Here is a 23214-nt window from a genome sequence, read left to right on the forward strand (position 1 = left end):
TCTTCGGAGATGGGGGACTTTACTGATGCAAGCTGAACCATAAGACTGCGAAAATAATTGACATGAGAGGCTATAGTAGCTCCCTCCTGCATATATAGATCAAAGAATGAGATCATAAGTGCAATCTTAGAGTTTTTAGAGCGGGGTCCGAAAAGGGTATCCAAAGTAATCCATGCTCGAGAAGCAGACTGTATGTCGGAGATGTGATGAATGTAATCATCTCCAAGACCGAGCGGGATGATAGCATAGGCTTTGTCATTCTTGGCAGTGGGAGCATAAGTGATAACTTGCTCAATGTCGGAATCTTCGGGAGCAGCATGGTGAACAACGTCCCAAAGACCTTCTTTCATAAGATGGCACTTGATTTTGATTTGCCAAGTATGAAAGTTGGAGCCATTGAATTTGTCGATAGACATGAGAGAATGAGTAGAAGAGGCCATGTGGGAAGGTCTTACCTCTTGCTAAAATGCAAGGGCAGTGTCTATTCCCTTACAAGATTGCAAAAATGAATAAAAGAAGAGATCCAAACTGTTTTTAGAAGCCGGCTCTCTCACCACTTGTCAGGGCCATAGCATGTGACAGCCCATCGAAGCATGAGGAACTAGCAGTTTGCAGATATGAGGATAAGAAAAGGACTGACCAGCAAACTGAAGGAGACAATGCACAGTACACAAAAACAAATGAAAGACAAAGAGTTACCTTGAGATGAGTGTAGACAAGACACAAGATTGATACTTTCATTGATGTGACACCTACAATATATAGGTGAGAAGTACAAGATTGAGTAGATTGACTTATGGGATAAATGTAGAGATGCCACATGGCACTAGACTCAAGACACAAAGACTTAAGTGAAACTAGACTAGAAATAGTACACCTAGTGTGCACTTATTTCCAACATCAACTACCTGTCCAGGGGCCCTAGGGCTGGCCTACAGCCCTTCCAGCCCATCTCATGGCTGGTGGGCACAGCCAAGGCCCTCCTAGCCCCTATGGGGGTGGTTCTACACCTCCCCCATGCCCACATATCTGCCCTTGGGGCAGCCCTATGGGCTGGCCCCGTTCCTATATGCAAACCCTATCTGTCTACACAGTGGTTTGGCATCCAGTGTCATACTAGATACACAAAACCACTGACATCATTTCAGAGGGAGACTCACAGCGCGGACTGGCACTGTTTCATGTGCAAGACAATGCACACCTGACCTCGGACGACTGCAGTGGAACCCTGGCTGACTCGTCCCGGACTGGGCTCACATGGGACCAGTTTTCCACCCCAAGTCCTACACCTTCTGTACAGATATGTCTACGTGGCATCCAAGTGTGGGATGCACGTGACAGGACAGCAGTCACAGCAGTTAGTGTATGCAGTGTCACTAGTCTTGCACAACATAGAACATAAGGATTACAAAATTGTTTTTAAATCTGTGACATCATTGTATAAATTAATGTTTTGACAATATACAGTGGTTTAGGTCTCTCACGGGTAATGCGGTATAGAGATTTAGAGATGTTTGGGCTTATACTTGATGGAGCTTCACTACCATCGGGAGTTTCTAATGAGAGCACTCAAGGGAGGCAAGACCAGCAGGACAGCTCTCGGACCTTCATTACATGCTTTTTTGGGCACCACCATGCGACCACGGCTATCACCACACCTAGGCATCTCAGCCGAACCTGCAACCCTCTTGCACCATGCACACAGGGAGTCACTAGAGCAAGGACACAAGACGTCCCCATCCTAGAGACTAGACCCACCAGCTGCACATCAAAGACATCCTCAGATGCCATAGAGATGTACCGCCACAGGAGATGGTCATTGCCACAATGTACACAATTCACGAGAAGGATGATATCTGATAAGCTTTGACTCTCTTCTTTGTATACACGGGTCCACTTAGTACGTGGGCCCGTTTTTCTTTGGTAGATGTATTTTTTTTCATACTTTTGATATCCAATTACTCTTGTAACACATGTACTCCTTAGTCTCATAGACCCTTAAGGTCTTTTATAAACGTTCAATACAATCTAAAAAAGGCTGTCCACCCTTCTTGCACACATTGATACCTCTCTACAATGTCAAGAGAGAGCCTTTTCAGTCAAGCAATCATAAAGCAGTTTTCCTTTCCCAGTCAAGTTCACCAAGAAGTCATCAAAGGGTACCACCACGCCAAATGGGTGGTAAGATGATGGATGCAAAGTGCTCTGTCATAAGCAAATTTATGAGCTGTGCTAGAGGATCTTGAAAAAAATGAACAATAAATACTATACATTTTATATAATGGTAATTTTGGCTTGTTAGAGAGGAAATCAGCTTGCCCGCACACAAACCCATCCATTTGGAGATTATGCATTATACTCAAATAGGTTGCTCAATAAAGCCAACCAGTCCCCCATTGACATCATGGGTATGTCTCAACTGCGCTCGACTGCCCTTCTCGCTGTGAGCAAAAGGACGAAAGGACCAGATGTACGAGAGATCAGAGCAAAACAACACAACATGAAATAGGTGAGTGAATCTATATATATGTACAAGAGCCCTCTGATGTGAGGTGACTCTAAGTAGAAAGACCAGTGCAGAAGCAAAGATGATGTCGGAGCTGAAGCACAGTCAATGACAAAGGCTCGCGTCGATGTGAGGCAAAGCACTCCAAGAGGTGGTCGGTGTCGAAGGCTCGCGTCGGTGGATGCAAAGGCACTCCGAGGTGGTAGTGGCAACATAAGATGAGGTGATGCAAGCTCTGGTGACAAGGGTGCTGCGGTACCTCAAGTGGTAGATGAAGAGCACAAAGGGCTGCCGTCCCGAGTGGTGTAGTGGTGCAAGCGCTAGTGACACGTGCTACAAGACCTAAAGGGTGCAGGCTCTGGTGACAAGGGTGCTGCGTACCTGAAGGGGTGCAGGCTCTAGTGACAAGGGTGTTGCGTACCTGAGGGGTGGTGAAGAACAGAGAGGGTTGCCGTCCCGAGTGGCGTCGATGGTGAAGATAAGCAGAGAGTGGGCTGCCGTCCCAATGGTGTGATGTAGCAGAGAGTGGGCTGCTGTCCCGATGGTGTGAGCTGAGGAAAAACGTTGAAGTGCTCTATGTAGCAGAGAGGGCTGCAGTCCCATGAGCTGAAGATAAAACGTTGATACGCTCTACTGTAGCAGAGAGGGCTGCTGTCCCATGAACAGATATAAAATGCTGATGCGATCTATGTGGAAGAGAGGGCTGCTATCCCATGAACAGATATGTAACGCTGATGTACCGAATGTAGCAGAGAGGGCTGTTGTCCCACAGTGTGGCCTGTAGCAGAGAGTGGGCTGCTGTCCCAAGGTGTGGCCAGTAGTAAACGCTGAGGTGCTGTACTGTTAGGTGATGATGATAAAGCAATGTGGTGTAGGGCCCAACGGCAACAGAAGCAGCAGATGGTACCGGATATGGTCAAGAAGGGTACAAGATGATGAATGATGAGGCTAACCTATAAATAGTCTATGGGACTGCTGGTCGGGCAGCCTAAAGGCTGTCGACCAGCAACAAAGACACAAAAAATCCCAAATAAAAACAATAAAGCCCGGTAAAACCCCTTTTTAGGGCTGGGAAAAATGTTGTTTTCACACACCCTCTCATGGCCAAAAAGGAGACCATGAGAGAAGATGAGAGAAGAAGATGGATGCCAAGGTCCCACACTGACACACTGGCAGAAGTAATGTATCCCCCTCTGGAAACAAAATCTGATAAAGTCAAAGCGAGCTGTCGTGAAGGCAAAGGTGGTGAAGGTGAGGTGATGTAGATGGGTTGATCGTCTCCCGATCTTGAACGGGACTCTCCACTGCGTAAGAAGTCCCATTCCCTGTGTGGTCCAAATCAGTGTTTGGAGAATCAACTTCAGGTGAGAAGAATTGGTCCTCCGGGAGTGCGGGTAGCGATCCATGCTGTGTGCTCTCGAGGTCTTCAATCCCTTTGCTCACAATAGCTCTGATACCATGTCAGGGCAAAAGGACGAAAGGACAAGATGTATGAGAGATCAGAGCCAAACAACACAGCATGAAATAGGTGAGTGAATATATATATATATGTACAAGAGCCCTCTGATGTGAGGTGACTCTAAGTAGAAAGATCAGTGCAGAAGTAGAGATGATGTCGAAGCTGAAGCACGGTCGATGACGAAGGCTCGCGTCGATGTGAGGCAAAGCACTTTGAGAGGTGGTCGGTCTCGAAGGCTCGCATCGGTGGATGCAAGGCACTCCAAGGTGGTAGTGGCAGCAGAAGATGAGGTGATGCGGGCTCTGGTGACAAGGGTGCTACGGTACCTCAGGTGGTAGATAAAGAGCAGAGAGGGCTGCCATCTCGAGTGGTGTAGTGATGCAAGCTCTAGTGACAAGGGTGCTACAAGACTTGAAGGGTGCAGGCTCTAGTGACAAGGGTGCTGCGTACTTAAAGGGTGCCGGCTCTGGTGACAAGGGTGCTACGTACCTGAGGGGTGGTGAAGAGCAAAGAGGGCTGCCGTCCCGAGTGGTCTCGCTGGTGAAAATAAGCAAAGAGTGGGCTGCCATCCCGATGGTGTGATGTAGCAGAGAGTGGGCTGTTGACCCAGAGAGAACTGATGATAAAACGATGATGTCATGTACTATAGCATAGAGTGGGCTGTTGTCCCGATGGTGTGAGCTGAGGAAAAACGATGAAATGCTCTATGTAGCAGAGAAGGCTGCACTCCCATGAGCTGAAGATAAAACGCTGATATACTCTACTGTAGCAGAAAGGGCTGTTGTCCCATGAACAGATATGTAACGCTGATGTACTGAATGTAGCAGAGAGGGCTGCTGTCCCATGAACAGATATGTAACTCTAATGTACTGAATGATGCAGAGAGGGCTGCTGTCCCACAGTGCGGCCTGTAGCAGAGAGTGGGCTGTTGTCCCAAGGTGTGGCCAGTAGTAAACGCTGATGTCAAATCCCCACCGGATCTCCTCGTGATCGTTCCTGGTACTAGACTCGAATCCTGCAAGCAAACAAACAAACAACAAGGGGGTGCAGGCCTGACTCACCTCCCAACCATGACAGCCGTGGGCAAGCCCACAGTCTTGGCTGTCCCCACCGAGCCACGAGCTGAGCTAACTAGGTTGACATACCGACCAATCTCCTCCTCGCGACGTTCCATACCGGCACGAAGCTGCCCTCGCGGGCCTCGAGATTGCTGCTGGCCTCGGCTGCGTAAAGCAAGTGCACGTTTGCACTAGATCCAGGCTCCAAGACCATAGAGCTCTTACAAACTCGCGAGACTCTCTATATCCCAATAACTAACCTTGGCCACCCTTTTATAGGCCATCCATACTTGGGTGCCCGCCCGTTAGTCTTTCCCTAACTCAGCTCGCCAATCAGCCTGCCTAGTTCCAAGCTTCCCCAAGCCTCGAAACTAGTCTTGCGTGTGTGTAGCACACGGTAGATACACACTGTGCACATGACATACTCCCCTTCCTCTAAGAGCTCACTCCTGAGCTCACTAAAAAGCCAGGGTAATCTCTCTGAAGAGTAGTCAATGTCTCCCATGTAGCGTCCTCCTCAACACGATCCTTCCACTTGATCTTGTATTCCGTGATAAGCGTATTACGCAATCTTCTTTCACGAAATCCAAGAATCTTTTCAGGTTCGTGCGGAACAAATGTCATGTCCTCGACATCTATGATTTCTTGAGGAGTAACTAACTGGTCTGTTCCACCCAGTACTTCCTTAAGTCTACTGACATGAAATACAGGATGAACTTTCACATGAGAAGGCAAATCTAATTCATATGCAACTGAACCAATCCGTCGTGTAATACGAAATGGTCCACAGTATCTAGGGGATAATTTCGAAGATCGACCTGTCCGTAAAGTCTCGGAATCTTTCGGAACTCGCAAATACACCATCGTTCCTTCAGAGAACTCTCTGGGTGAACGATGTCTATTAGAATAAAACCTGTCTCGGTCTTGAGCACTTCTAATAGATTCCTTCACAACTTGTAACATTTCTTGCATATCTTGCAAAAAATTACGTGCTGCATCATGCTGAAGTCCTGAGAATCCTATTGTAACAAGTGATCTAGGTTGAAAACCATACATAAGCATGAAAGGACTAAAACATGTACTCGTATGCTTAGTACTGTTATAAGCAAATTCTAACATAGGAAGATAATCCTCCCATGAACTCTATCTTTTGGATACATATGCTCGAAGCATATCCTCCAAAATCTGATTCACTCTTTCAGTCTGGCCATCAGATTGAGGATGATCGGAGGAACTCAAATTCAAAGTTGTTTCCAACTTCTCAAAAACAAGTTTCAAAAAATCACTCGTAAACTTAGAGTCCCTATCACTGACTATGTCCTACGGTAACCCGTACAGTCTAAACAATTGCTCGATAAACTGTCGTGGTAATTGCGTAGCTGTAATAGTCTTCCGGGTTGGTAAAAATCTAGCCATTTTTGTCAAGCGATCCACCACAACCCAAATAGAATCGTGGCCTTGATGTGTTCTTGGCAATCCGGTAATAAAATCCATGGAAATACTTTCCCATTTATTACCTGGGATTTGCAAAGGATGCAACAACCCAGCTTGTCTAAAGCGTTCAGCTTTATTTGCCTGACAAATTTGACACTTGAGAACATAATCTTCTACATGCCCTTTCATCTTTGGCCAATAAAAAATGTGTTTCACTAACGATAGTGTCCTGTGTACCTCAGGGTGTCCAGCAGAAGGGGCGTCGTGACACTCCTTAAGAATCTTGGACCGAATGTCCGGGATATGTGGTACACAAATTTTGTCATTACGGAATAGTAAACCATTCCGAATCATCCACTGGCCTCCTGCAGCCTGAATGGTAGACTGCTCAGTCATTGAGTCTTGGTCAATCAATGAGCTCCCGTCCTGGATCTTCTGCCAAAATGGACCAAAATAACTATCAGTCCTGCAAAGCCCTCTCAATGACTGAAATAAGTCAGTAGAAATCTCGATGAACGACAAAGAATTCACCTCTCTAATTCAACTAAGCGCATCTGCAACACTATTCATGGACCCTTTCCGATAACAGATCTCAAAATCAAAATCTTGCATTAACTCCGCCCAACGAGCTTTCCTTCCTCTCAAATCATCCGCATCACACACATACTTGATTGACTGATGATCAGTCAATACCACAAACTTGGAGCCATATAAATAATGTCTCCAAACCTTGAGAGCATGAATCACAGCATAAAGCTCCTTCTCAGGGGTTGGCCAACGAGATTGAGTGTCGTCTAGCTTTTTACTTTCAAAAGCAACCGGTCTACCATCTTGAAATAGAGCAGCCCCGATAGCAAAGTCACTGGCATCAGTTTCAAGACCGTAAGGCCGACTAGGATCGCGTAATGCTAAGATAGGTGCTTCCTTGACTTTATCTTTCAAAAGTCTGAAGGCCATATCCAAATCGTTATTCCAAGTGATAGGCTGATTTGACTTACATCCACGACCTTTCAATAAGTCGGTCATCAGTAGTGTGAGCTGAGAGTACTCCCGCACAGATTTCTGAATAAAAACAACAAAACCGAGAAAAGAACGAAGTTGTTTCACTGTTCGCGGTATAGGCCAGTCCAGAACCTTCTGAACTCGGTCATAGTCAATGCTCAATCCATCTCGAGTGATCTTGTGTCCCAAGTAAATGATGTCGGTCATAAGGAACTCACATTTACTTAACTTAGCATATAGTCAATTCTGTCTTAAAATAGATAAGACAATCGTGAGGTGTCTGACATGATCCTCAAGAGTACGGCTATATATCAAAATATCATCCAAGAACACCACCACAAATTTTCCCAAATGTTCACGAAAAAGATCGTTCATCATTTGCTGGAAAGTGGCTGGAGCATTGGTTAACCCAAAAGGTAATACGAGAAACTCGTAATGGCCATACCTAGCCCGAAAGGCGGTTCTTTCGACATACCTTTCATGAATACGTATATGGTGATAGCCAGTACGTAAAATTTAAATCTATCTTCGTGAAATATTTCGCTCCTGCTAAGCGGTCAATCGGGTCATCTGATCTAGGGAGAGTAACGGTTCTTAATTGTCAGCTTGTTCAATCTCTTGTAATCTATACACATTCTCCACGTGTTGTCCTTCTTTCTCCTAAGCAACCCAGGTGCACCCCAAGGTGATTTACTTGGACGGATCTGGCCCATCCTTAAATAATCTTCGAGTTGTTTAGCCAACTTATCTTCCTCAGCTTGGCTCATCCTGTAAGGTGGAATACAGACAAGATGAGCACCAGGGATCAAGTCAATACGATGATCTACTGCCCGTTCAGGTGGTAAACCCGATGGCAGTTCCTTAGGAAATACGTCTTGAAACGAATCAAGTATCTTCTGTAATTCTTTGCTTTCAAACACACTTAATTCATTGACATCCATGGAAGGTATGAGAAATGAAGAAAGTGGAATCAATACACAATGGAAAGCGGTATACAAAGAAGAATTCAATATATTTCCAAAATCAATTGTATTTACAAGAGGTCCCTGAGAGGGATGTATACAATCACCTAAAATACTATACTGGGTGTCCCTATGCTGAAAAGAAAATATATGACTAGACCAATCTATCTGGACTTGAAGAGTCTTAAACCACTCAATCCCTAATAACAAGTCTACATTTTCTAGATGCATTACAAAGCATTCCAGAGTATCTTTGTAGTCCTGAATCTGGATTGGAAGCATCTCCACCTTTCGATCCCAAACTTGCCTTCCCGCAGGTAGGCGTACCTCATAGGTATGATCGCTGGGTGTTGTATCAAGACTCAATTTCTGCACAAGTTTGTAATTAACAAAGTTGTGTGAGCTGCCAAGGTCTAAAAGAATGTGAATTCTATGGCCATTCACTTCTCCATAAACGCGGAGAAGATCATGCAAGCCAAATACTTTAGAATTGAACAGACAATCAGAACAAGTACTAGGGCGAGAAAGTACAGTAATTGACGTACCTGTCAAAGACAACTAATTAGCTGCCTTTGGCTTGGGTCCTGCGTTTGTCTTGGCACCCTTTTGCTTTGGGCACTCGTTTTTTCTTCGCAGATAAAACAACGCCCTTCCTTCTTGAGCTTTCAAGCCCTAAGGAGTCGTTTCTTCTTCGCTGGTGTCGAACTTGAATTCTTCGAAGGTTGATCCGAAGACTTTTCTTCAGTCGTGTTAGCCATAGGTGTTGAGAACTTTCTTTTATGCTTGTTCTCCTGCTCGGTAACGGGTTTCGACTTGGAAGAGACCATTGTATCATCATAGATACGAGCTAAATTAATGGCTTCGTTCAATGTTTTGCATTTGTTATTTTTAACTTGTAATCGATATGAGTCTGGTAAACCAACTACGAAGAACCCCAAAAGAGTAGTGGGATCCATCTTTGTAGCTTTCATCTGCAAGTCCCTAAACTTCTCGAGGTAGACCTCATAAGTGAGGTGCTGCGAGGTCATGGTCAAAGCTGAAAACCGGGCAACAACATCATAATCATCCTCTTTCTTGAGGAATTCTTTCTTGAAAACGTCTTCGAATTGTGCCCAAGTTGTTGGCTTAGGGTTGAGTTTCTTCTACCAAAGCAAAGCTTTGCTGGACAGGAAACCTGCTGCTAACTGGATCTTTTTTCCATCATCATATGGATGAAACTGAAAGTGAACTTGCCACTTATGTAGCCAAGTGTCCACGATCTCCTTGGTGCGCTGCTTTTGCTCGCCCCCGAACGGTTCCGGAGTGATGTTGGGGCCTAAAGCAGAAGCCAAAGTATCCATACCCGATAGAGTAGAGAGGGTAGTGGTCAAGAGAGTAATGGAGTATTGCAAAGCTTGCATCTGGGCTGCGATTTGTGCCTGACGTTCCGACGAAGAAGCTTCGAGAGCTACTTTGAACTCTTGGAAATCTGATTTTGACACATAATCGTCAAAAGATCGGCATCGGTATCTTCCGTAGTAGCCGGCAAGCCTTCGCGTTCCACAAGGGGCTCAACTCCGATTCTTGGGTCGACAACGTGAAGAGAGCAAGTGGAGAGAAAATTCGATCTTTGCACAATAAAAGTGCGAGTGAACTTGAGAGCTTGAGAGCTTGAAAACTTGAGAGATGTGTGATAAGAAGCCCACTTAAGGGGTTTATATAGCTAGCCCCAAAAGCTTCTTGAGCTTTTGCTTTTGTGTTTTATATATATATATATATATATATATATATATATATATATATATATATATATATATATGGATATATATATTCTATTTTGTTAAAAAAATAAAAATAAAAATAAATAAAACACCTTTAACCTTGGAGGAGGGGACTTTTAAACTTTTTTAAAAAAAATTAAATTGAAAAAAAAAACAAAAGCAGGCCCAATCGGCGAGTGCTTTCCGTGTTTTTTTTTGTTTTCCTCCTGGATTAACCCGCCGGCGTGCTTCTGCCGGTGCTTTTGCGCCAACCTGCGCCTGCGCCTACGCCAGCCTCGCGTAGGCTGACCACAAGGCTGCGTGGGCCTGGGCGCCTGCCTTGCCTGGCCTAGGTGCCGGCCTGGCCTAGCCTGGGCACTTGCCCGCCTGACCTAGGCGCCTGCGTAGGCCTGGCTGCCTGGCTACGTAGGCCTAGGCGCCTGCCAGCCTACTGGCCCTGGCCGCCTATTCACTTGCGCCTTCAACCCCCGGCAGCATCAAACTGCACCCAGCCAACCGCACGTGACCAGCAGCACCCGGCCAGCATGCCCACTCGCCAGCGTGTCCACCTCTCACACGCGTGCTCTCTCTCTCTCACTCGCGTTCAACCAAAAACGCATCATGCTTCTCGTTTTTGTTTTCTCTCTACGTTCATGCGATTGCACAAACGAATCATGCCTCTTCTTTGCAAAGCAAACGACCCTACCATCTACCTTCCCCATCAACATGGGTTTCTTTGATGAAGAAAAACACATACTGAATCTGAAAACAGCAATATGCACAGAAAAAACAGCAAGCTTTTTTAACACATACCTTTCTTCGACCTCCTCTTCTCTACCTACCGACTTGCTCGTTCACGAGGCATGCTCTGATACCACTGTCAAATCCCCACCGGATCTCCTCGTGATCGTTCCTGGTACTAGACTCGACTCTTGCAAGCAAACAAACAAACAACAAGGGGGTGCAGGCCTAACTCACCTCCCAACCATGATAGCCGTGGGCAAGCCCACAGTCTTGGCTGTCCCCACCGAGCCACGAGCTGAGCTAACTAGGTTGACGTACCGACCAATCTCCTCCTCGCGACATCCCATACCACCACGAAGCTGCCCTCGCGGGCCTCAAGATTGCTGCCGGCCTCGGCTGCGTAAAAAAGCAAGTGCACGTCTGCACTAGATCCAGGCTCCAAGACCATAGAGCTCTCACAAACTCGCGAGACTCTCTATATCCCAATAACTAACCTTGGCCACCCTTTTATAGGCTCTTGACCAGTCATCGAACGTCCACACTTGGGCGCCCGCTCGTCCATACTTGGGTGCCCGCCCGTTAGTCTCTCCCTAACTCAGCTCGCCAATCAGCTTGCCTAGTTCCAAGCTTCCCCAAGCCTCAAAACTAGTCTTGCGTGCGTGTAGCACACGGTAGATACACACTGTGCACATGACAGCTGAGGTGCTGTACTGTCAGGCGATGATGATAAAGCAATGTGGTGTAGGGCCCGGTAGCACCAGTAGATGGTACCGGATATGGTCAAGAAGTGGTACAAAATGATGAATGATGAGGCCAACCTATATATAGTCTGTGGGAGTGCTGGTTGGCCAGCCTAAAGGCTGTCGACCAGCAGCAAAGACACAAAAAATTCCCAAATAAAAACAATAAAGCCCAGTAAAATCTCCTTTTTAGAGCTGGGAAAAATGCTGTTTTCACACACTCACCACAAAGTCAATTACGAAGGCCATTCAACAACTTAGAACATGGTGCAAGATTTAAATCTGAATAATTCACTCGTGGACTGAGCCACTCTTTTACCAATCATTGTAGGGCTCTTCAATGTACCCACGTGCCAAAGTTTGCCTAAATCAGAGAACACCATCATACATATCCACCAAGAAAGCACAATGGCCGCACCATCATTATTGACCATTTAATGTTCCAGATTTCACTTTTCTAAAGGATATACACCTCAAAAGTCAGACACACATTAGGGCTTCCAGCAATGGGCTAGGCAGGCTTTGAGGCAGGTTGACGGGTAAACACTTCACCACATCTTCATTCTTAGAGCAATAATTGAAGCACAAAAGCATACAGGAAAGAGACTCTATTCCTACTTCACAACTTCCTCAAAGCATTAGACACATAGAAGTGGAATTCTGGGACTGCTGTTGTTGCTGCTGCTGGCCATAATTCTGATTACCTGTTCGGCCACCTCTTTGGCCGCGTCCACGGCCTCCTCTACCTCGTCCTCTTCCTGAACTTGTGTAGAAGGCCTATTGCTCTGAACTGTTTTTGTTTTGTGAAGACTGTTGGTCTTCACCCAAGCTCTTTTCTTCTATAATCAACATAGACACCAAATCTGTGAAATTGGGAATGTTTTCCCGAGTCTGAATAGACAGACGTCTTGAAAGCCTTGTATTGTGGCCCGAGACCACGTAGACAAACTTCCACCTTATCATCATCATCTACTGAAACGCCAATAGATGCAAGGGATTCCACAATACCCTTGATCTTCAATGCATAGTCATTCACAGACATACTCTTTTTCTCCACAGTATGAAGTTCATTCTTCAACTGTATCTTTCGTGCCTTGGTATTCGTTTCATAGAGTTTTACCAAGGTGTCCCACGCCTCCTTGGGGGACTTGGCATCCTGTATGTGCCCAATCATTGTGTCCTGTATACTGATAGAGAGCCAATACATAACTTTTCTGGCTCAATCCTTGAACTCTTTCACATCTGCAGCAGTCGGATTGATCTCCGGTATCTCCGGTGCCTCTTCATGCTCACCTTCTATGTAGTCCCAGTAACCCTTTCCCATCAGGAAATTTGTCAACATGAACCTCCAAGCATGAAAGTTGTTCTTATCAAGCTTCTCAGCAACAATCTGGTTTATGTCATCATTTGACATCTTGCCAGACACACAAATTTACCAGAAACAGCACTCTGGTTTGTCCTGCACAAACTGCTGTATTTTCTGCAACGGTACTGTACTACACTCAAATGTCACAACCAGTGACCTCAATGTGCATACATACACCCAATGGTAACTGTTGACCTCCTTGCAGCACACACAATGTCTGCACAACCAATCTGTCTTCCTACAATTCTTAAAACAGAGTTCTGCAGAGAATCGATGACTTACCCGCAGTGCTTGAAATCGCCTGCTTTCCGAAAAACGGAGGTCCTAACACGCCCGAAACGCATTTTCGGCCCGAAAATTTTAGTCCAATAGGACAGTACAGTTGCCCTATAGCTTTACTCCCGCGAAGAAAGCTCCTCAATCAGAGATCATTTGCCGGTGCCTCCCGTAGAGCTCCCGACAAGGGTGTAGTCGCCAACACAAATAGCGAAGAGTAGTTGAAGCTCTTACCCTCGTACCGCTTCCTATACTTCTCTTGCTTGCAGCTCAGCCCTTAGCATGAACCAAGCTCTGATACCATGAAAAGATGCAGGGGAGAAGAGATCTTGAGCTCTTGCAAGCGCACACACACTCACAAAACCCTAAAAGAGAACACACAAGATGAGAGGCTAAAAATCTTCTTCTTCTTCACACAACACTCAACACACCATATACAAAGGTAAGAGTACACACAATATGAAAGATATTCAACCAAATACATACTAGGGTTCTCTATAGTGTGAACCCAACTAAATGAGCTGGCGCTATAACTATGCCAGAATGGCTGTCACACAGTCTGTCATCCCACTGGCCACATATCACCCATGATCTCACCAACCATGCCAGTGGTGTAAGTGTGGGGCCTATTCCCCAGGCGGGTCATCAGTGTCCACCACCTCACTAGATGAGCTCGATATCTCAACAATGTGGAGTCCTTTCATCTTGCAATGCCCACCTCAGTGGTGTGTACTTATGTACAGCATTGGGCAACTCATGGTACTGAGTTTGAGCAGATGGACCCCATCTTTTCTATAGAGTCTTTACATGTTGCGATGCCAATCTTGTCAGAGGATGCTCTTGTACAACATTTGGCTACTCTTGGTACAGAGTTGGGGCAGATTGACTCTTTCTTTTGAGGTTTCCAGTGAGGAGCAGTTTGCTTCTCCCAAGATTGATTATATACAGGATCTGATCTTGGTTGGTTATGAGGTTTTCATACCTTCTCCAGGCTAGATACACGACATTCGACTTCGGGGAGTGTTCTTACACTTGGGTTTGGAACCATTATTTGGAGCAGCACGTCGCAACCTACTTGGTTGTTTTCTTCCAGAGAAGCGGTATACCTGGCAGCTTGTTCTATTGCTTTTGTAGCTAAGTTGCTGAGGAGATTGCTTGTAAAGATTTCTTGGTACCTGTTTCTGCAGTCTTTCATCTTTGATCGAGGACGACGTCTCTGGCTTCTTGGAGTTCACTCAGCATTCGGTGCTGAGAGGGGGTGTTAGACATCATCCCCTTCTTGCTGGCTTCTGTTTGGTGTCCTATTTTAGCCTCTAGGACTGACCATGTTAGCTAGAGGGGCTGGTCACCCCTCACATATATTTTCCCACATATTCCCCATATTATGGAGTCTTGGGTATTTTCCCAGATGTGGAGGTTTTTTATCACCAGTCGGCTGCCTACTCATGGGCATATATATAGTTGGCTTGCCTCCCTCATTTCTCACTGCTTGCTTAGCATTGTTTGCTGCAGTCCCTCACATACGAGGTTTTCTCCCCTCTTGCTCGAGACATGTATTCCTTTTGATGATGATATTGAGAGCAGGTTCTCACCTGTGTTTCCTCTCCATCTCACTCTCTCTCTTGTGTTTCCACTTTCCCTTCTTCCGCTGCACATTCTGTCAAAATCTAGTCCAAATCTGCCCTCAAGGCTGGCCGGTTAAGCTCCACACGTGTGAACTATATTGTCCCTATGTACGACTGTACGGACAAGCCCTGTCCGCGGCTGAATTTCTGTACGATCAATGTAGAGGGAGTGGAGGGAGTAGGCAGTCACTTGCAGCCCCTTCTGCTGTGTACGGCCAGCAAAAGAGAAGAGAGTCTGTCTGCTGCCCACTGTGTAAGGCCTGCGCTAGAGAAAGAAAAGGCTGCCCAGGCTGAATGACCAGCGAAAACAAATCCCAACAGCCCCTAGCCCCTACCCTGTCACTGTACGGATGGTTCAGTGCATGAGTGTCATGTGCATGATCAATGCCATGGACAAACTTCAGACGCTGATCCAGAAAAGGCAGCCAGATAAAGACTTTGAAGAACCAGAAGTGGAGCACAAGAGGACAAAGGTGGATTTAGAGCAAGGCCTGGAGGGGCTTCTAGACCATTCGTTAGGAACCAGATCAGGGGGTCAGCTGAACCAGCATTGGTCGGCTGAAACGGAGGAAGGCTGCAGCCAGCGCATCTTAATCAAGGGAATATTCTGGTCGGGCAGCACTGAAAAGGAAGTTGTGGCTTGGAGAGGTCCTATAAAAAGGGACCATGTGCTCATTGTTAAGGCATTCAATCCTCTAGGGATTGGGTCTCTAGGAGTCCCATAGGGGGACAGTTTTGGGTGATGTTCACCTTTTAGAAGAAGGCAGCCTAGGGCTGTAGCAAAGTACTTTTTGTACTATAGTAATATACTGAATTTCCAGCATATCTCTCTCTCTCTCTACTCTCTCTCTATATCTGCGTTTTTGCATCAGCATGTTGCCACGAGTGTTTAGGGCTGAAAGAAGACTCCCAGAGCTTCCGCATGTTACAATGAGAGAGAGAGAGAGAGAGAGAGAGAGAGAGGGCGCCTGCAGCTGAAGGTCCTGTACGGCCAGCAAACCCTGAGAAAAGCATTGCTGTCCCATTCTCTATGGATGCGCAAACCCCCAAGAGATAGAAAAGAGGGAGCAAAACTATCCGACTGCTGATCCTCCCATCTGCGCATCACTTGCCCCTTCATAGAGTCGACCCCCTCCTCTATTTCCAGCCTATGTTTGCTTTTCCATCGTTAAAAGTGGCAAGCCCTCCAAAAATACCACAAACCCCTCTTTTTGGGAGTTAAAAAGAGGCGCCCACTTAAGGTGTACACACATTGTTCAAAAGATTAGGTCCACCTCATATATATATATTCCTTGACCAAAACTCCACATGTCCACCTACTTATAAGTGTGAACATGTATCCTTATAAACCATAAAAGTGATGTAAACTCATGTCTTGTAATCCGCCTTCAAATAGAAATATCCCAGATAAGCCTTCACACACGTTCTGTGACAAAACTTGGCTTTACACAAGCGTCTTCTACCCTGTGGCTTTGCTGCGTCTGTGGAAAAATCCCCGTTCACACCTTGGTTCTACCTAGTGTATAAAACACTCGTCGAGACGGGTGAGGGACCAAATGGTGACATTTGGACTAGTATCGGAACTTGGATTTGGACTTGTTTCTGGACTTAGACTTGGACTTGAATTTATTGGATTTGGATTTTTGATCTGGTACTGGCCCGGTGAGAGATTCTTGTGGGTCATCCCCGTGGTGTGCTCAGCATCAGAGATCTCATGCCTCGACATTGACCTCGACTTGGATATTCTCCATCGGCATTTATGTTTGCTTTGTATTCATTGTTGTATTAATCCTGGCTTGATAAGCCCGTGGATTGTTCCTGAATAAATATCGGAAAGGGGGTGGAGCCTGTTCCCCGCTCAGTGTGGTGTTCTGTGCAAAGTTTCCCATCCCTTCTCTCTCTCCCTCTCTCTATCTTTTCTCTCTATATTTCTCTTGGATACGTGGTAGAATCTGTCATGGCACGCCCCGCTGGGCTTACATGCCTCTCCCTGTGCCTAAGTGGCCATGGGAAAGTATAGCGATGGACTTCATTTTTTTCTTGCCAAAAGTTTGGGAATGATGGTATTTGGACCATTGTGGACACATTCAATAAGTAAGCTCATTTCATTCTAGTGAGGAAGACCATCAAGGCAGACCACATGGCAAGGCTCTTTCTGACACAGGTGTTCACATATCACGGAATGCCCAATTCTATTGTTGGTGATCGAGATCCCAAGACCACTAGTTTGTTGTGGAGGGCACTGTTTGATAATATGAGAACAAAATTGGATTTTTCTTCCTCGTATCATCCACAGACCGATGGCCAAAGTGAGATAGCAAATTCAATCATATTGGATTTGTTAAAGTGCTATGTGGCATAACAGAAAACGGAGTGAGAGAAGTATCTTCCACTAGTAGAGTTTTCCTACAACAATGCCGTGCATAGTTCCATAGGAAAGGCACTATTCGAGGTTGTTTATGACAAAGTTGTACTACCACCACTTCTAAGGACTAAGGATGAGATCTTTGCAGCGGATGAGTATGTCAAAGATCTAGATATGACTTCTACACAAGTGCAAACAGCCATAGAGAGGTCAAGGACTCAACATAAAAAGGTTACGGAAAGGCAGAGAAGGGCGGTGGAGTACAAGGAAGGTGATTGGCCATTGTTGAAGTTTGAGAAAGCAAAGCTTCGAAAGCAAAAGGACAAAGAGAAGATTCATCCTGCGTTATCCAACAAGTATTATGAACCTTTCCAAATATTGAAAAAGATCAACCATGTGGCTTTCAAACTAGCATACCCGATCATTGGAGGATTCACAATGCTTTTCATGGGAGTCTCCTAAGAGCTTGTAGGGGTCCTAAACCTTTGGAACCAGTGAACAAGTATCCATCGGGAGGTGAAGAGCTAGAGGAAGTTCTTCAACCAGAGCAGACTGTCGTTCATAAGAAAAGAAGGGGATCATGTGGAAAGTACCTTGTCAAGTTCAAGAATTATTCAACTATGGATGCCAAGTGGATGGATGAGAACTTCTTTGCGGAGTATCCATAGATTTTACAAGCATATCAGGAAGCTTTTCAGTTGAAGACAACTGATTAGAAGCCGAGGGGATGTCACCATCCTTTGTATTTTGACATCCAAGGAACCAAGAACAAAGAAGAATGCTCAAGGTGTATATTCCACTACAGAGAATTGAGTATTCGAGAACTCAAGAGTTGTTGCCCAAGTTGTATCCAAAAGGAGCGACTCTGAGATTGAACAACACTAAATCTTTTGTACAAGAGTCATGGGACTAGCTATCTCATGGAGGCACTGTTTATCAGTGAAGGAAATCAGAATTGAGTACATGGGTATGAATACTGTTAGTCTACCATAGTCAGACAATGACATGGGCAGTTGGAATACAGTAGGGAACTAGTGTAAAAACCAAGAAATTGGAGTCCGAACCAAGGAATTGTGGAAGAGAGAATGTGACACACCTCACCTGTGATACACAAAATATTCATACCCATGGAGGCACTGTTTATCAGTGAAGGAAATCAGAACTGAGTACATGGGTATGAATACTGTTAGTCTACCATAGTCAGACAATGACATGGGCAGTTGGAATACAGTAGGGAACTAGTGTTAAAACCAAGAAATTGGAGTCAAAACCAAGGAATTGTGGACGAGAGAATGTGACACACCTCACCTGTGATACACAAAAGATAGACCCATGGGCAAGCGCACATGCCACGTAGACACTGTGCAGCTGAGGACAGCTGGAATGCAAGTGGGAGAGAATGTGACACACCTCACTTATGATATGCATAAGATAGACCCGTGGGCAAGCACCCGTGCTACGTGGACACCACACAGCTGAGGACACCTCCAATGCAAGTGGGAGAGAGTGTGACACACCTCACCTATGATGCACAAAAGATAGACCCATGGCCATAAGGTAGGTGATGGGGTGGCAAGTCGTGGACCTGGCCAACAACAATAAAACAACCGACCACTGGCATTGGTGCAGATATATACCTGGGTAGCCAAATCGTCATAATCATCAACTTTCCTCTGTGTTGGACTTCACAAAGCCCTTCTCTGTAGGCGGAGTGCTAGCCAATCATCTAATGGGTCCCACACTACATAAGTTCTTCTTTGCTTGGTGGTGGGGGAGTACCGTCCCTGTTCAAACATGTCCAGCTTCTGTATCATGAGGTTTTGTTCGACCATCATTAGTCCCTGTCACCACAAGCACCACTGGCAACAGGGTATAGAATCTGCCTCCCAATACCTTCAGGGTGAATTTCTCAAAATTCAAAGGAAACGGAAGGATGATCCAGACACACATGTTGTGTCATTTGAGATGACATCCGCATGACATATGATAGGGAGAAATTGGAGCAGTTTCCATGCACATACATTCAAGGATGCAGCAATAAACTTGTTTGCCCTGTTTGGGACAACTTATTTTCTAATCTATGATGCTCTAAAGAATGTTTTTTTGGGAGAATAAAACATCCATTCAGTTGCTTCAAAAGTTGCAAACCAATCTTCAAAAGTAGACGGAGACAATTCATGAATATGCTGCAAAGCTTCAGACTATCTATAAACGGATCGATTTCGGCTCAGAGATTATCTTCCGACTGTCCAAGGTCTCCAAAATAAATTTAAGGCTTCTTTGGCTCCAACAAATTCACACGTGCATAAGACACACGATGGTGCTATGCCTACCCATCTCACTCATGTCATCAGCACCGATAATGGGTGCAGGTTCTGCGTGCACATGAATAAAGAGAAAAAGATGAACTCAGTCTAGCAGCTCTTCTTAGGCTAGTTCCAATGAGAAATGCTATTTTACAAAGACTGTCACACCCATAATCATCGATTACGCACAAGAATCGGCATCCTCTCTCTCTCTCTCTCTCTCTCTCTCTCTCTCTAACCTTAGAAGACGCTTCAATGCCTCGTTCACAATTGGCCTTGAAGAATGAAGGCGAGAGGCTCCTGGAACACTGCGATGGCGGAAAAGAGTCTTGCTCCTTGTTGCGAGCTGAACACAGAACCTTTCCACCCCTTGCACGCCCTAGTCTCTTTGCCGGAGCAGCTAGTAGAAGCGGGCATGCAAGAGAGGGGCCGGTGAGGGCAAGGGAAGCCATGGCCTGGAACACCCAGAGTTCAAACAATGCACAGTTCTCTATCTGATTACATCCACCTCACAGCCTAGTTGGTGTTCACGTCACTTGTCGTCATCCTACTTTCGCACGCTCTCCCTCTTGGGCGGCGGCCTTCTTTGGAAACGCCATTTGATGGTTTCTTTTGAAGCCTCTTTGAAGCCCACTCAATCTCAAAAGAGTCTAACACAATCTCAAAAGTAGTCTAAGGGGGGTTTAGCAAGCTTCCACCGCCCCAAGATGACATGGCACGGCTTGGCCGGCCACTTTTTGGGCATGTCTGTCAAGCCTTGTCACACTTGGGTGCTCGAACAGTTGCTCACTAATAAAAAAACAAACAAATAACTTGCGACCAGAAAAATAGCGAAAAACAGAGAACCTACGGCCAAAAAAACAACAAGCAAAATAACATCAAGTTTTGCACCTGCATTTCATCGCAGCTTGCGACCTCGCACAAACAAATAGAGATTTTCACCACAAGTCTTGAAAAGCAACATTCCGCGCATAGTCGCGGAAAAAACCATACAAGCCATAAACCACTATAATGGTCTACAATTTCAGGGCTTTCCTCATCCGCCAATACTTCTTCCTCCTCTTCAAACATGCCATGTCCATGACGACGAAAGAACTCCTGATACATCGACCGTGCAAGATTGTCACGACGCTCTGCACCACAAGTACGAGCACAATATCCAATACTACTGCCATCGTGTAATGCAAAATCACCACCACTTTGTCCTCTTTGCAATATGTCACTACAATCTTCACTTACAATTGCTCGAACTTCATTCAAAGTGCTTCTTGCATGTAATTGCGACTCACACTCTGTACTGCTTGCTTGTTGCTTGCAAATCCTGTTCTGCATCATGTATCCAATCAATAAGGAAAGAGTCTCCATGCACAATAAACATGTTATGTAAGACCAAGCAAGTAACGACCATATCTGGTGCGTTCTTTAGATCCATGTCACACCTTTTTAGCAGTATACGAAACCTTGCTTTTAACATTCCAACGGCTCTTTCAACTAGCATGCGCGACCTAGATTGTATGAAATTCCAATGATTCTTATAGCAGCTCAAAGCATCTTTCCCGCCTTTAAAGGGAGGGAGCATAAATGCCCTTGCTGGATAGGCACAGTCCCCAAACAGGCAATACTTGCCCATTTTGTTTTGGTTGCACCTTTGACCTAGAGTACTTCTTGTGAATAACACAAAGTCATGAATCGCTCCAGCCCAACTCACATCATAATCCCAAACTTGATAGTCAAGCATAATCGTCAACTACAACAAAATTGAATGAAAACCCTTCCTATTAAAGTAATCTACATGGAATAATTGAGGAGCAATGATGGGAATGTGCAACCCATCTATGCACCTACCACATAAGGAATTCCCTGTAGGGCCTCGAAAGATTGTGCAATCTTTGCCATTCCGTTAACTGACAGCCACTTAATATACAAATCATGAAGGTCGCAGCGTTTGACTGCTACACAAAACTCATTTAGAATGCTAGAATGCCACATGTTGTACTTGTGGCATAACCATAAAGGCCTCCGATGACTTCAAGAGTAGCGCCTCTAGTAGCCAACCTATGTAATGCAATGCAAACATGCTTCTCCAAAGGGATAGCATGCCTCATACTTGTTGTGAGCCTAGCCATAACAGGAGAAACTTTAGAGCATATAAATTCAAATGTTTCTTGTTGACCCGCATGCGCCTCTTAAACATTGCACTAGAATATGAGCCTAATAGACATCTCTCCTTGAAATTTTGTGGTCTGTTGTATGCCCAGCACGCTCGGTCAATGGCATTTGAGCACTTTTTTGAATTGCGTTGCCTGCATAATTATCTCTTAATGGTGTAACCATGACAACGCAAAACCTTCCATCTCTTGGCTATCCATGAGTGGCAAAGGCTCTAATAGCTCACCCATCAGTAGTAAGCATAGCAATGCCAAAAGTATGGCCTCTTCTTTTGTTAAATCCATCCAAAACTGAAATACATTAACATGGAAAGAGAGATGGCTGAACACATTAACATGGAAAGCATATAGAATCCAAAAACCCATGGATTGGCGTTTTCAATTACTCCATTAGCTACATTACATCATTTTAATCAAAGTACTGAGATAACATCATTATAGAAAACCTCATGATGCCAATGGAAGAGACAAAGTACGGAAGTACAAAACAACAAAACAAAACAGAGTTCAGCTCCTCAATCAATAGACTAAACCTCATTTGTTTGTCCATGGATCGAACCAGTGCACTCGCAACACTTTCTAAGATATACAATCTTCTACCTTCCATAGCCTCCCCGTGTGCCTCAACTATATCCTTCTTTTTGGTAGACTGTTGGAGCTGAGATAAAATTCCTCATCCACTCTCTTGCATGGCAACGCGATGAATTCCTCCATCTACTCATCCTTCTTTATGACCTGATTACCAGATTGGGGAATTGGGGGTTTGTTTGTATTTGGGAATGGAGCGGGAATGGAGCGGTGTCTTGGGTTTCTTTCGGAATTTCATCTGCTGCATTGAATTCCTATGATGTGGGACGCTCTACAATTGTAGAAGCATGACTATATACATGACTATGATGTGGGACGCTCTACAATTGTAGAAGCATGACTATATACACGTACATGCGCACAATCGTGCATGTACTCATCTATAATGTCAAACCATTTGCAAGTGTTTTTAGCATCATTACCTGAGATGGAATTATGCAATTTATCTGCTTTGTATTAATCATACACTCGGCCCCATTTTTTGCAATAGGCTTTGGAGTCTTTGTCAAACTCGGAATAGGACGAAGCTAGCTTGTTTGTAATTTTTGGCCACAAATCCGTGCTATGTTTCTGTGTTTTGTTGAACTCATCGTTCATCCCACCACGTTCATGGATCAAAGTGATGCAGTCTGAGTCAGTGATTCATTGTAACTTGGATAATAGTTTGAGTCTACAAATGGAGAAACAATATGTTTTCTGTGTGTTTGTCTGATGGTACTAGCCCATTGTCTCAGGGTTGTTGAGACAGTGTTGAGTTCTTGTATATCTGAAAGCAGACAGTATGTTTGTGATACATAATTTTTTCTTTGATGTTTTTGTTGTGTTGAGAGTGCTATTTTCATCAAGTTTGAGGAGGTGAAACTTCTGTGAGTGCCA

General features: G+C 45.0%; 1 protein-coding gene across 2 annotated transcripts in view; it reads right to left on the reverse strand.

Annotated features, from left to right (window-relative positions):
* Positions 1-20174, reverse strand: part of NDHL (inorganic carbon transport protein-like protein) — a 51106-nt gene extending 30932 nt beyond the window's left edge. Inside the window, exon 1 of one of the 2 annotated variants that reach the window (XM_086801496.1) lies at positions 19822-20174. In XM_086801496.1, coding sequence (XP_086657622.1) covers positions 19822-20034 — 213 coding nt within the window. In that variant the 5' untranslated portion in view covers positions 20035-20174. The remainder of the gene's footprint in view (positions 1-19821) is intronic. The other variant, XM_086801497.1, reaches the window with a different exon arrangement.
* Between the last annotated feature and the right edge of the window lie 3040 nt (positions 20175-23214).

Source organism: Cibotium barometz, chromosome 8 (genome assembly GCF_041138505.1).
Source record: "Cibotium barometz isolate CiBa-2024 chromosome 8, ASM4113850v1, whole genome shotgun sequence".
Taxonomy (NCBI): Eukaryota; Viridiplantae; Streptophyta; class Polypodiopsida; order Cyatheales; family Cibotiaceae; genus Cibotium; species Cibotium barometz.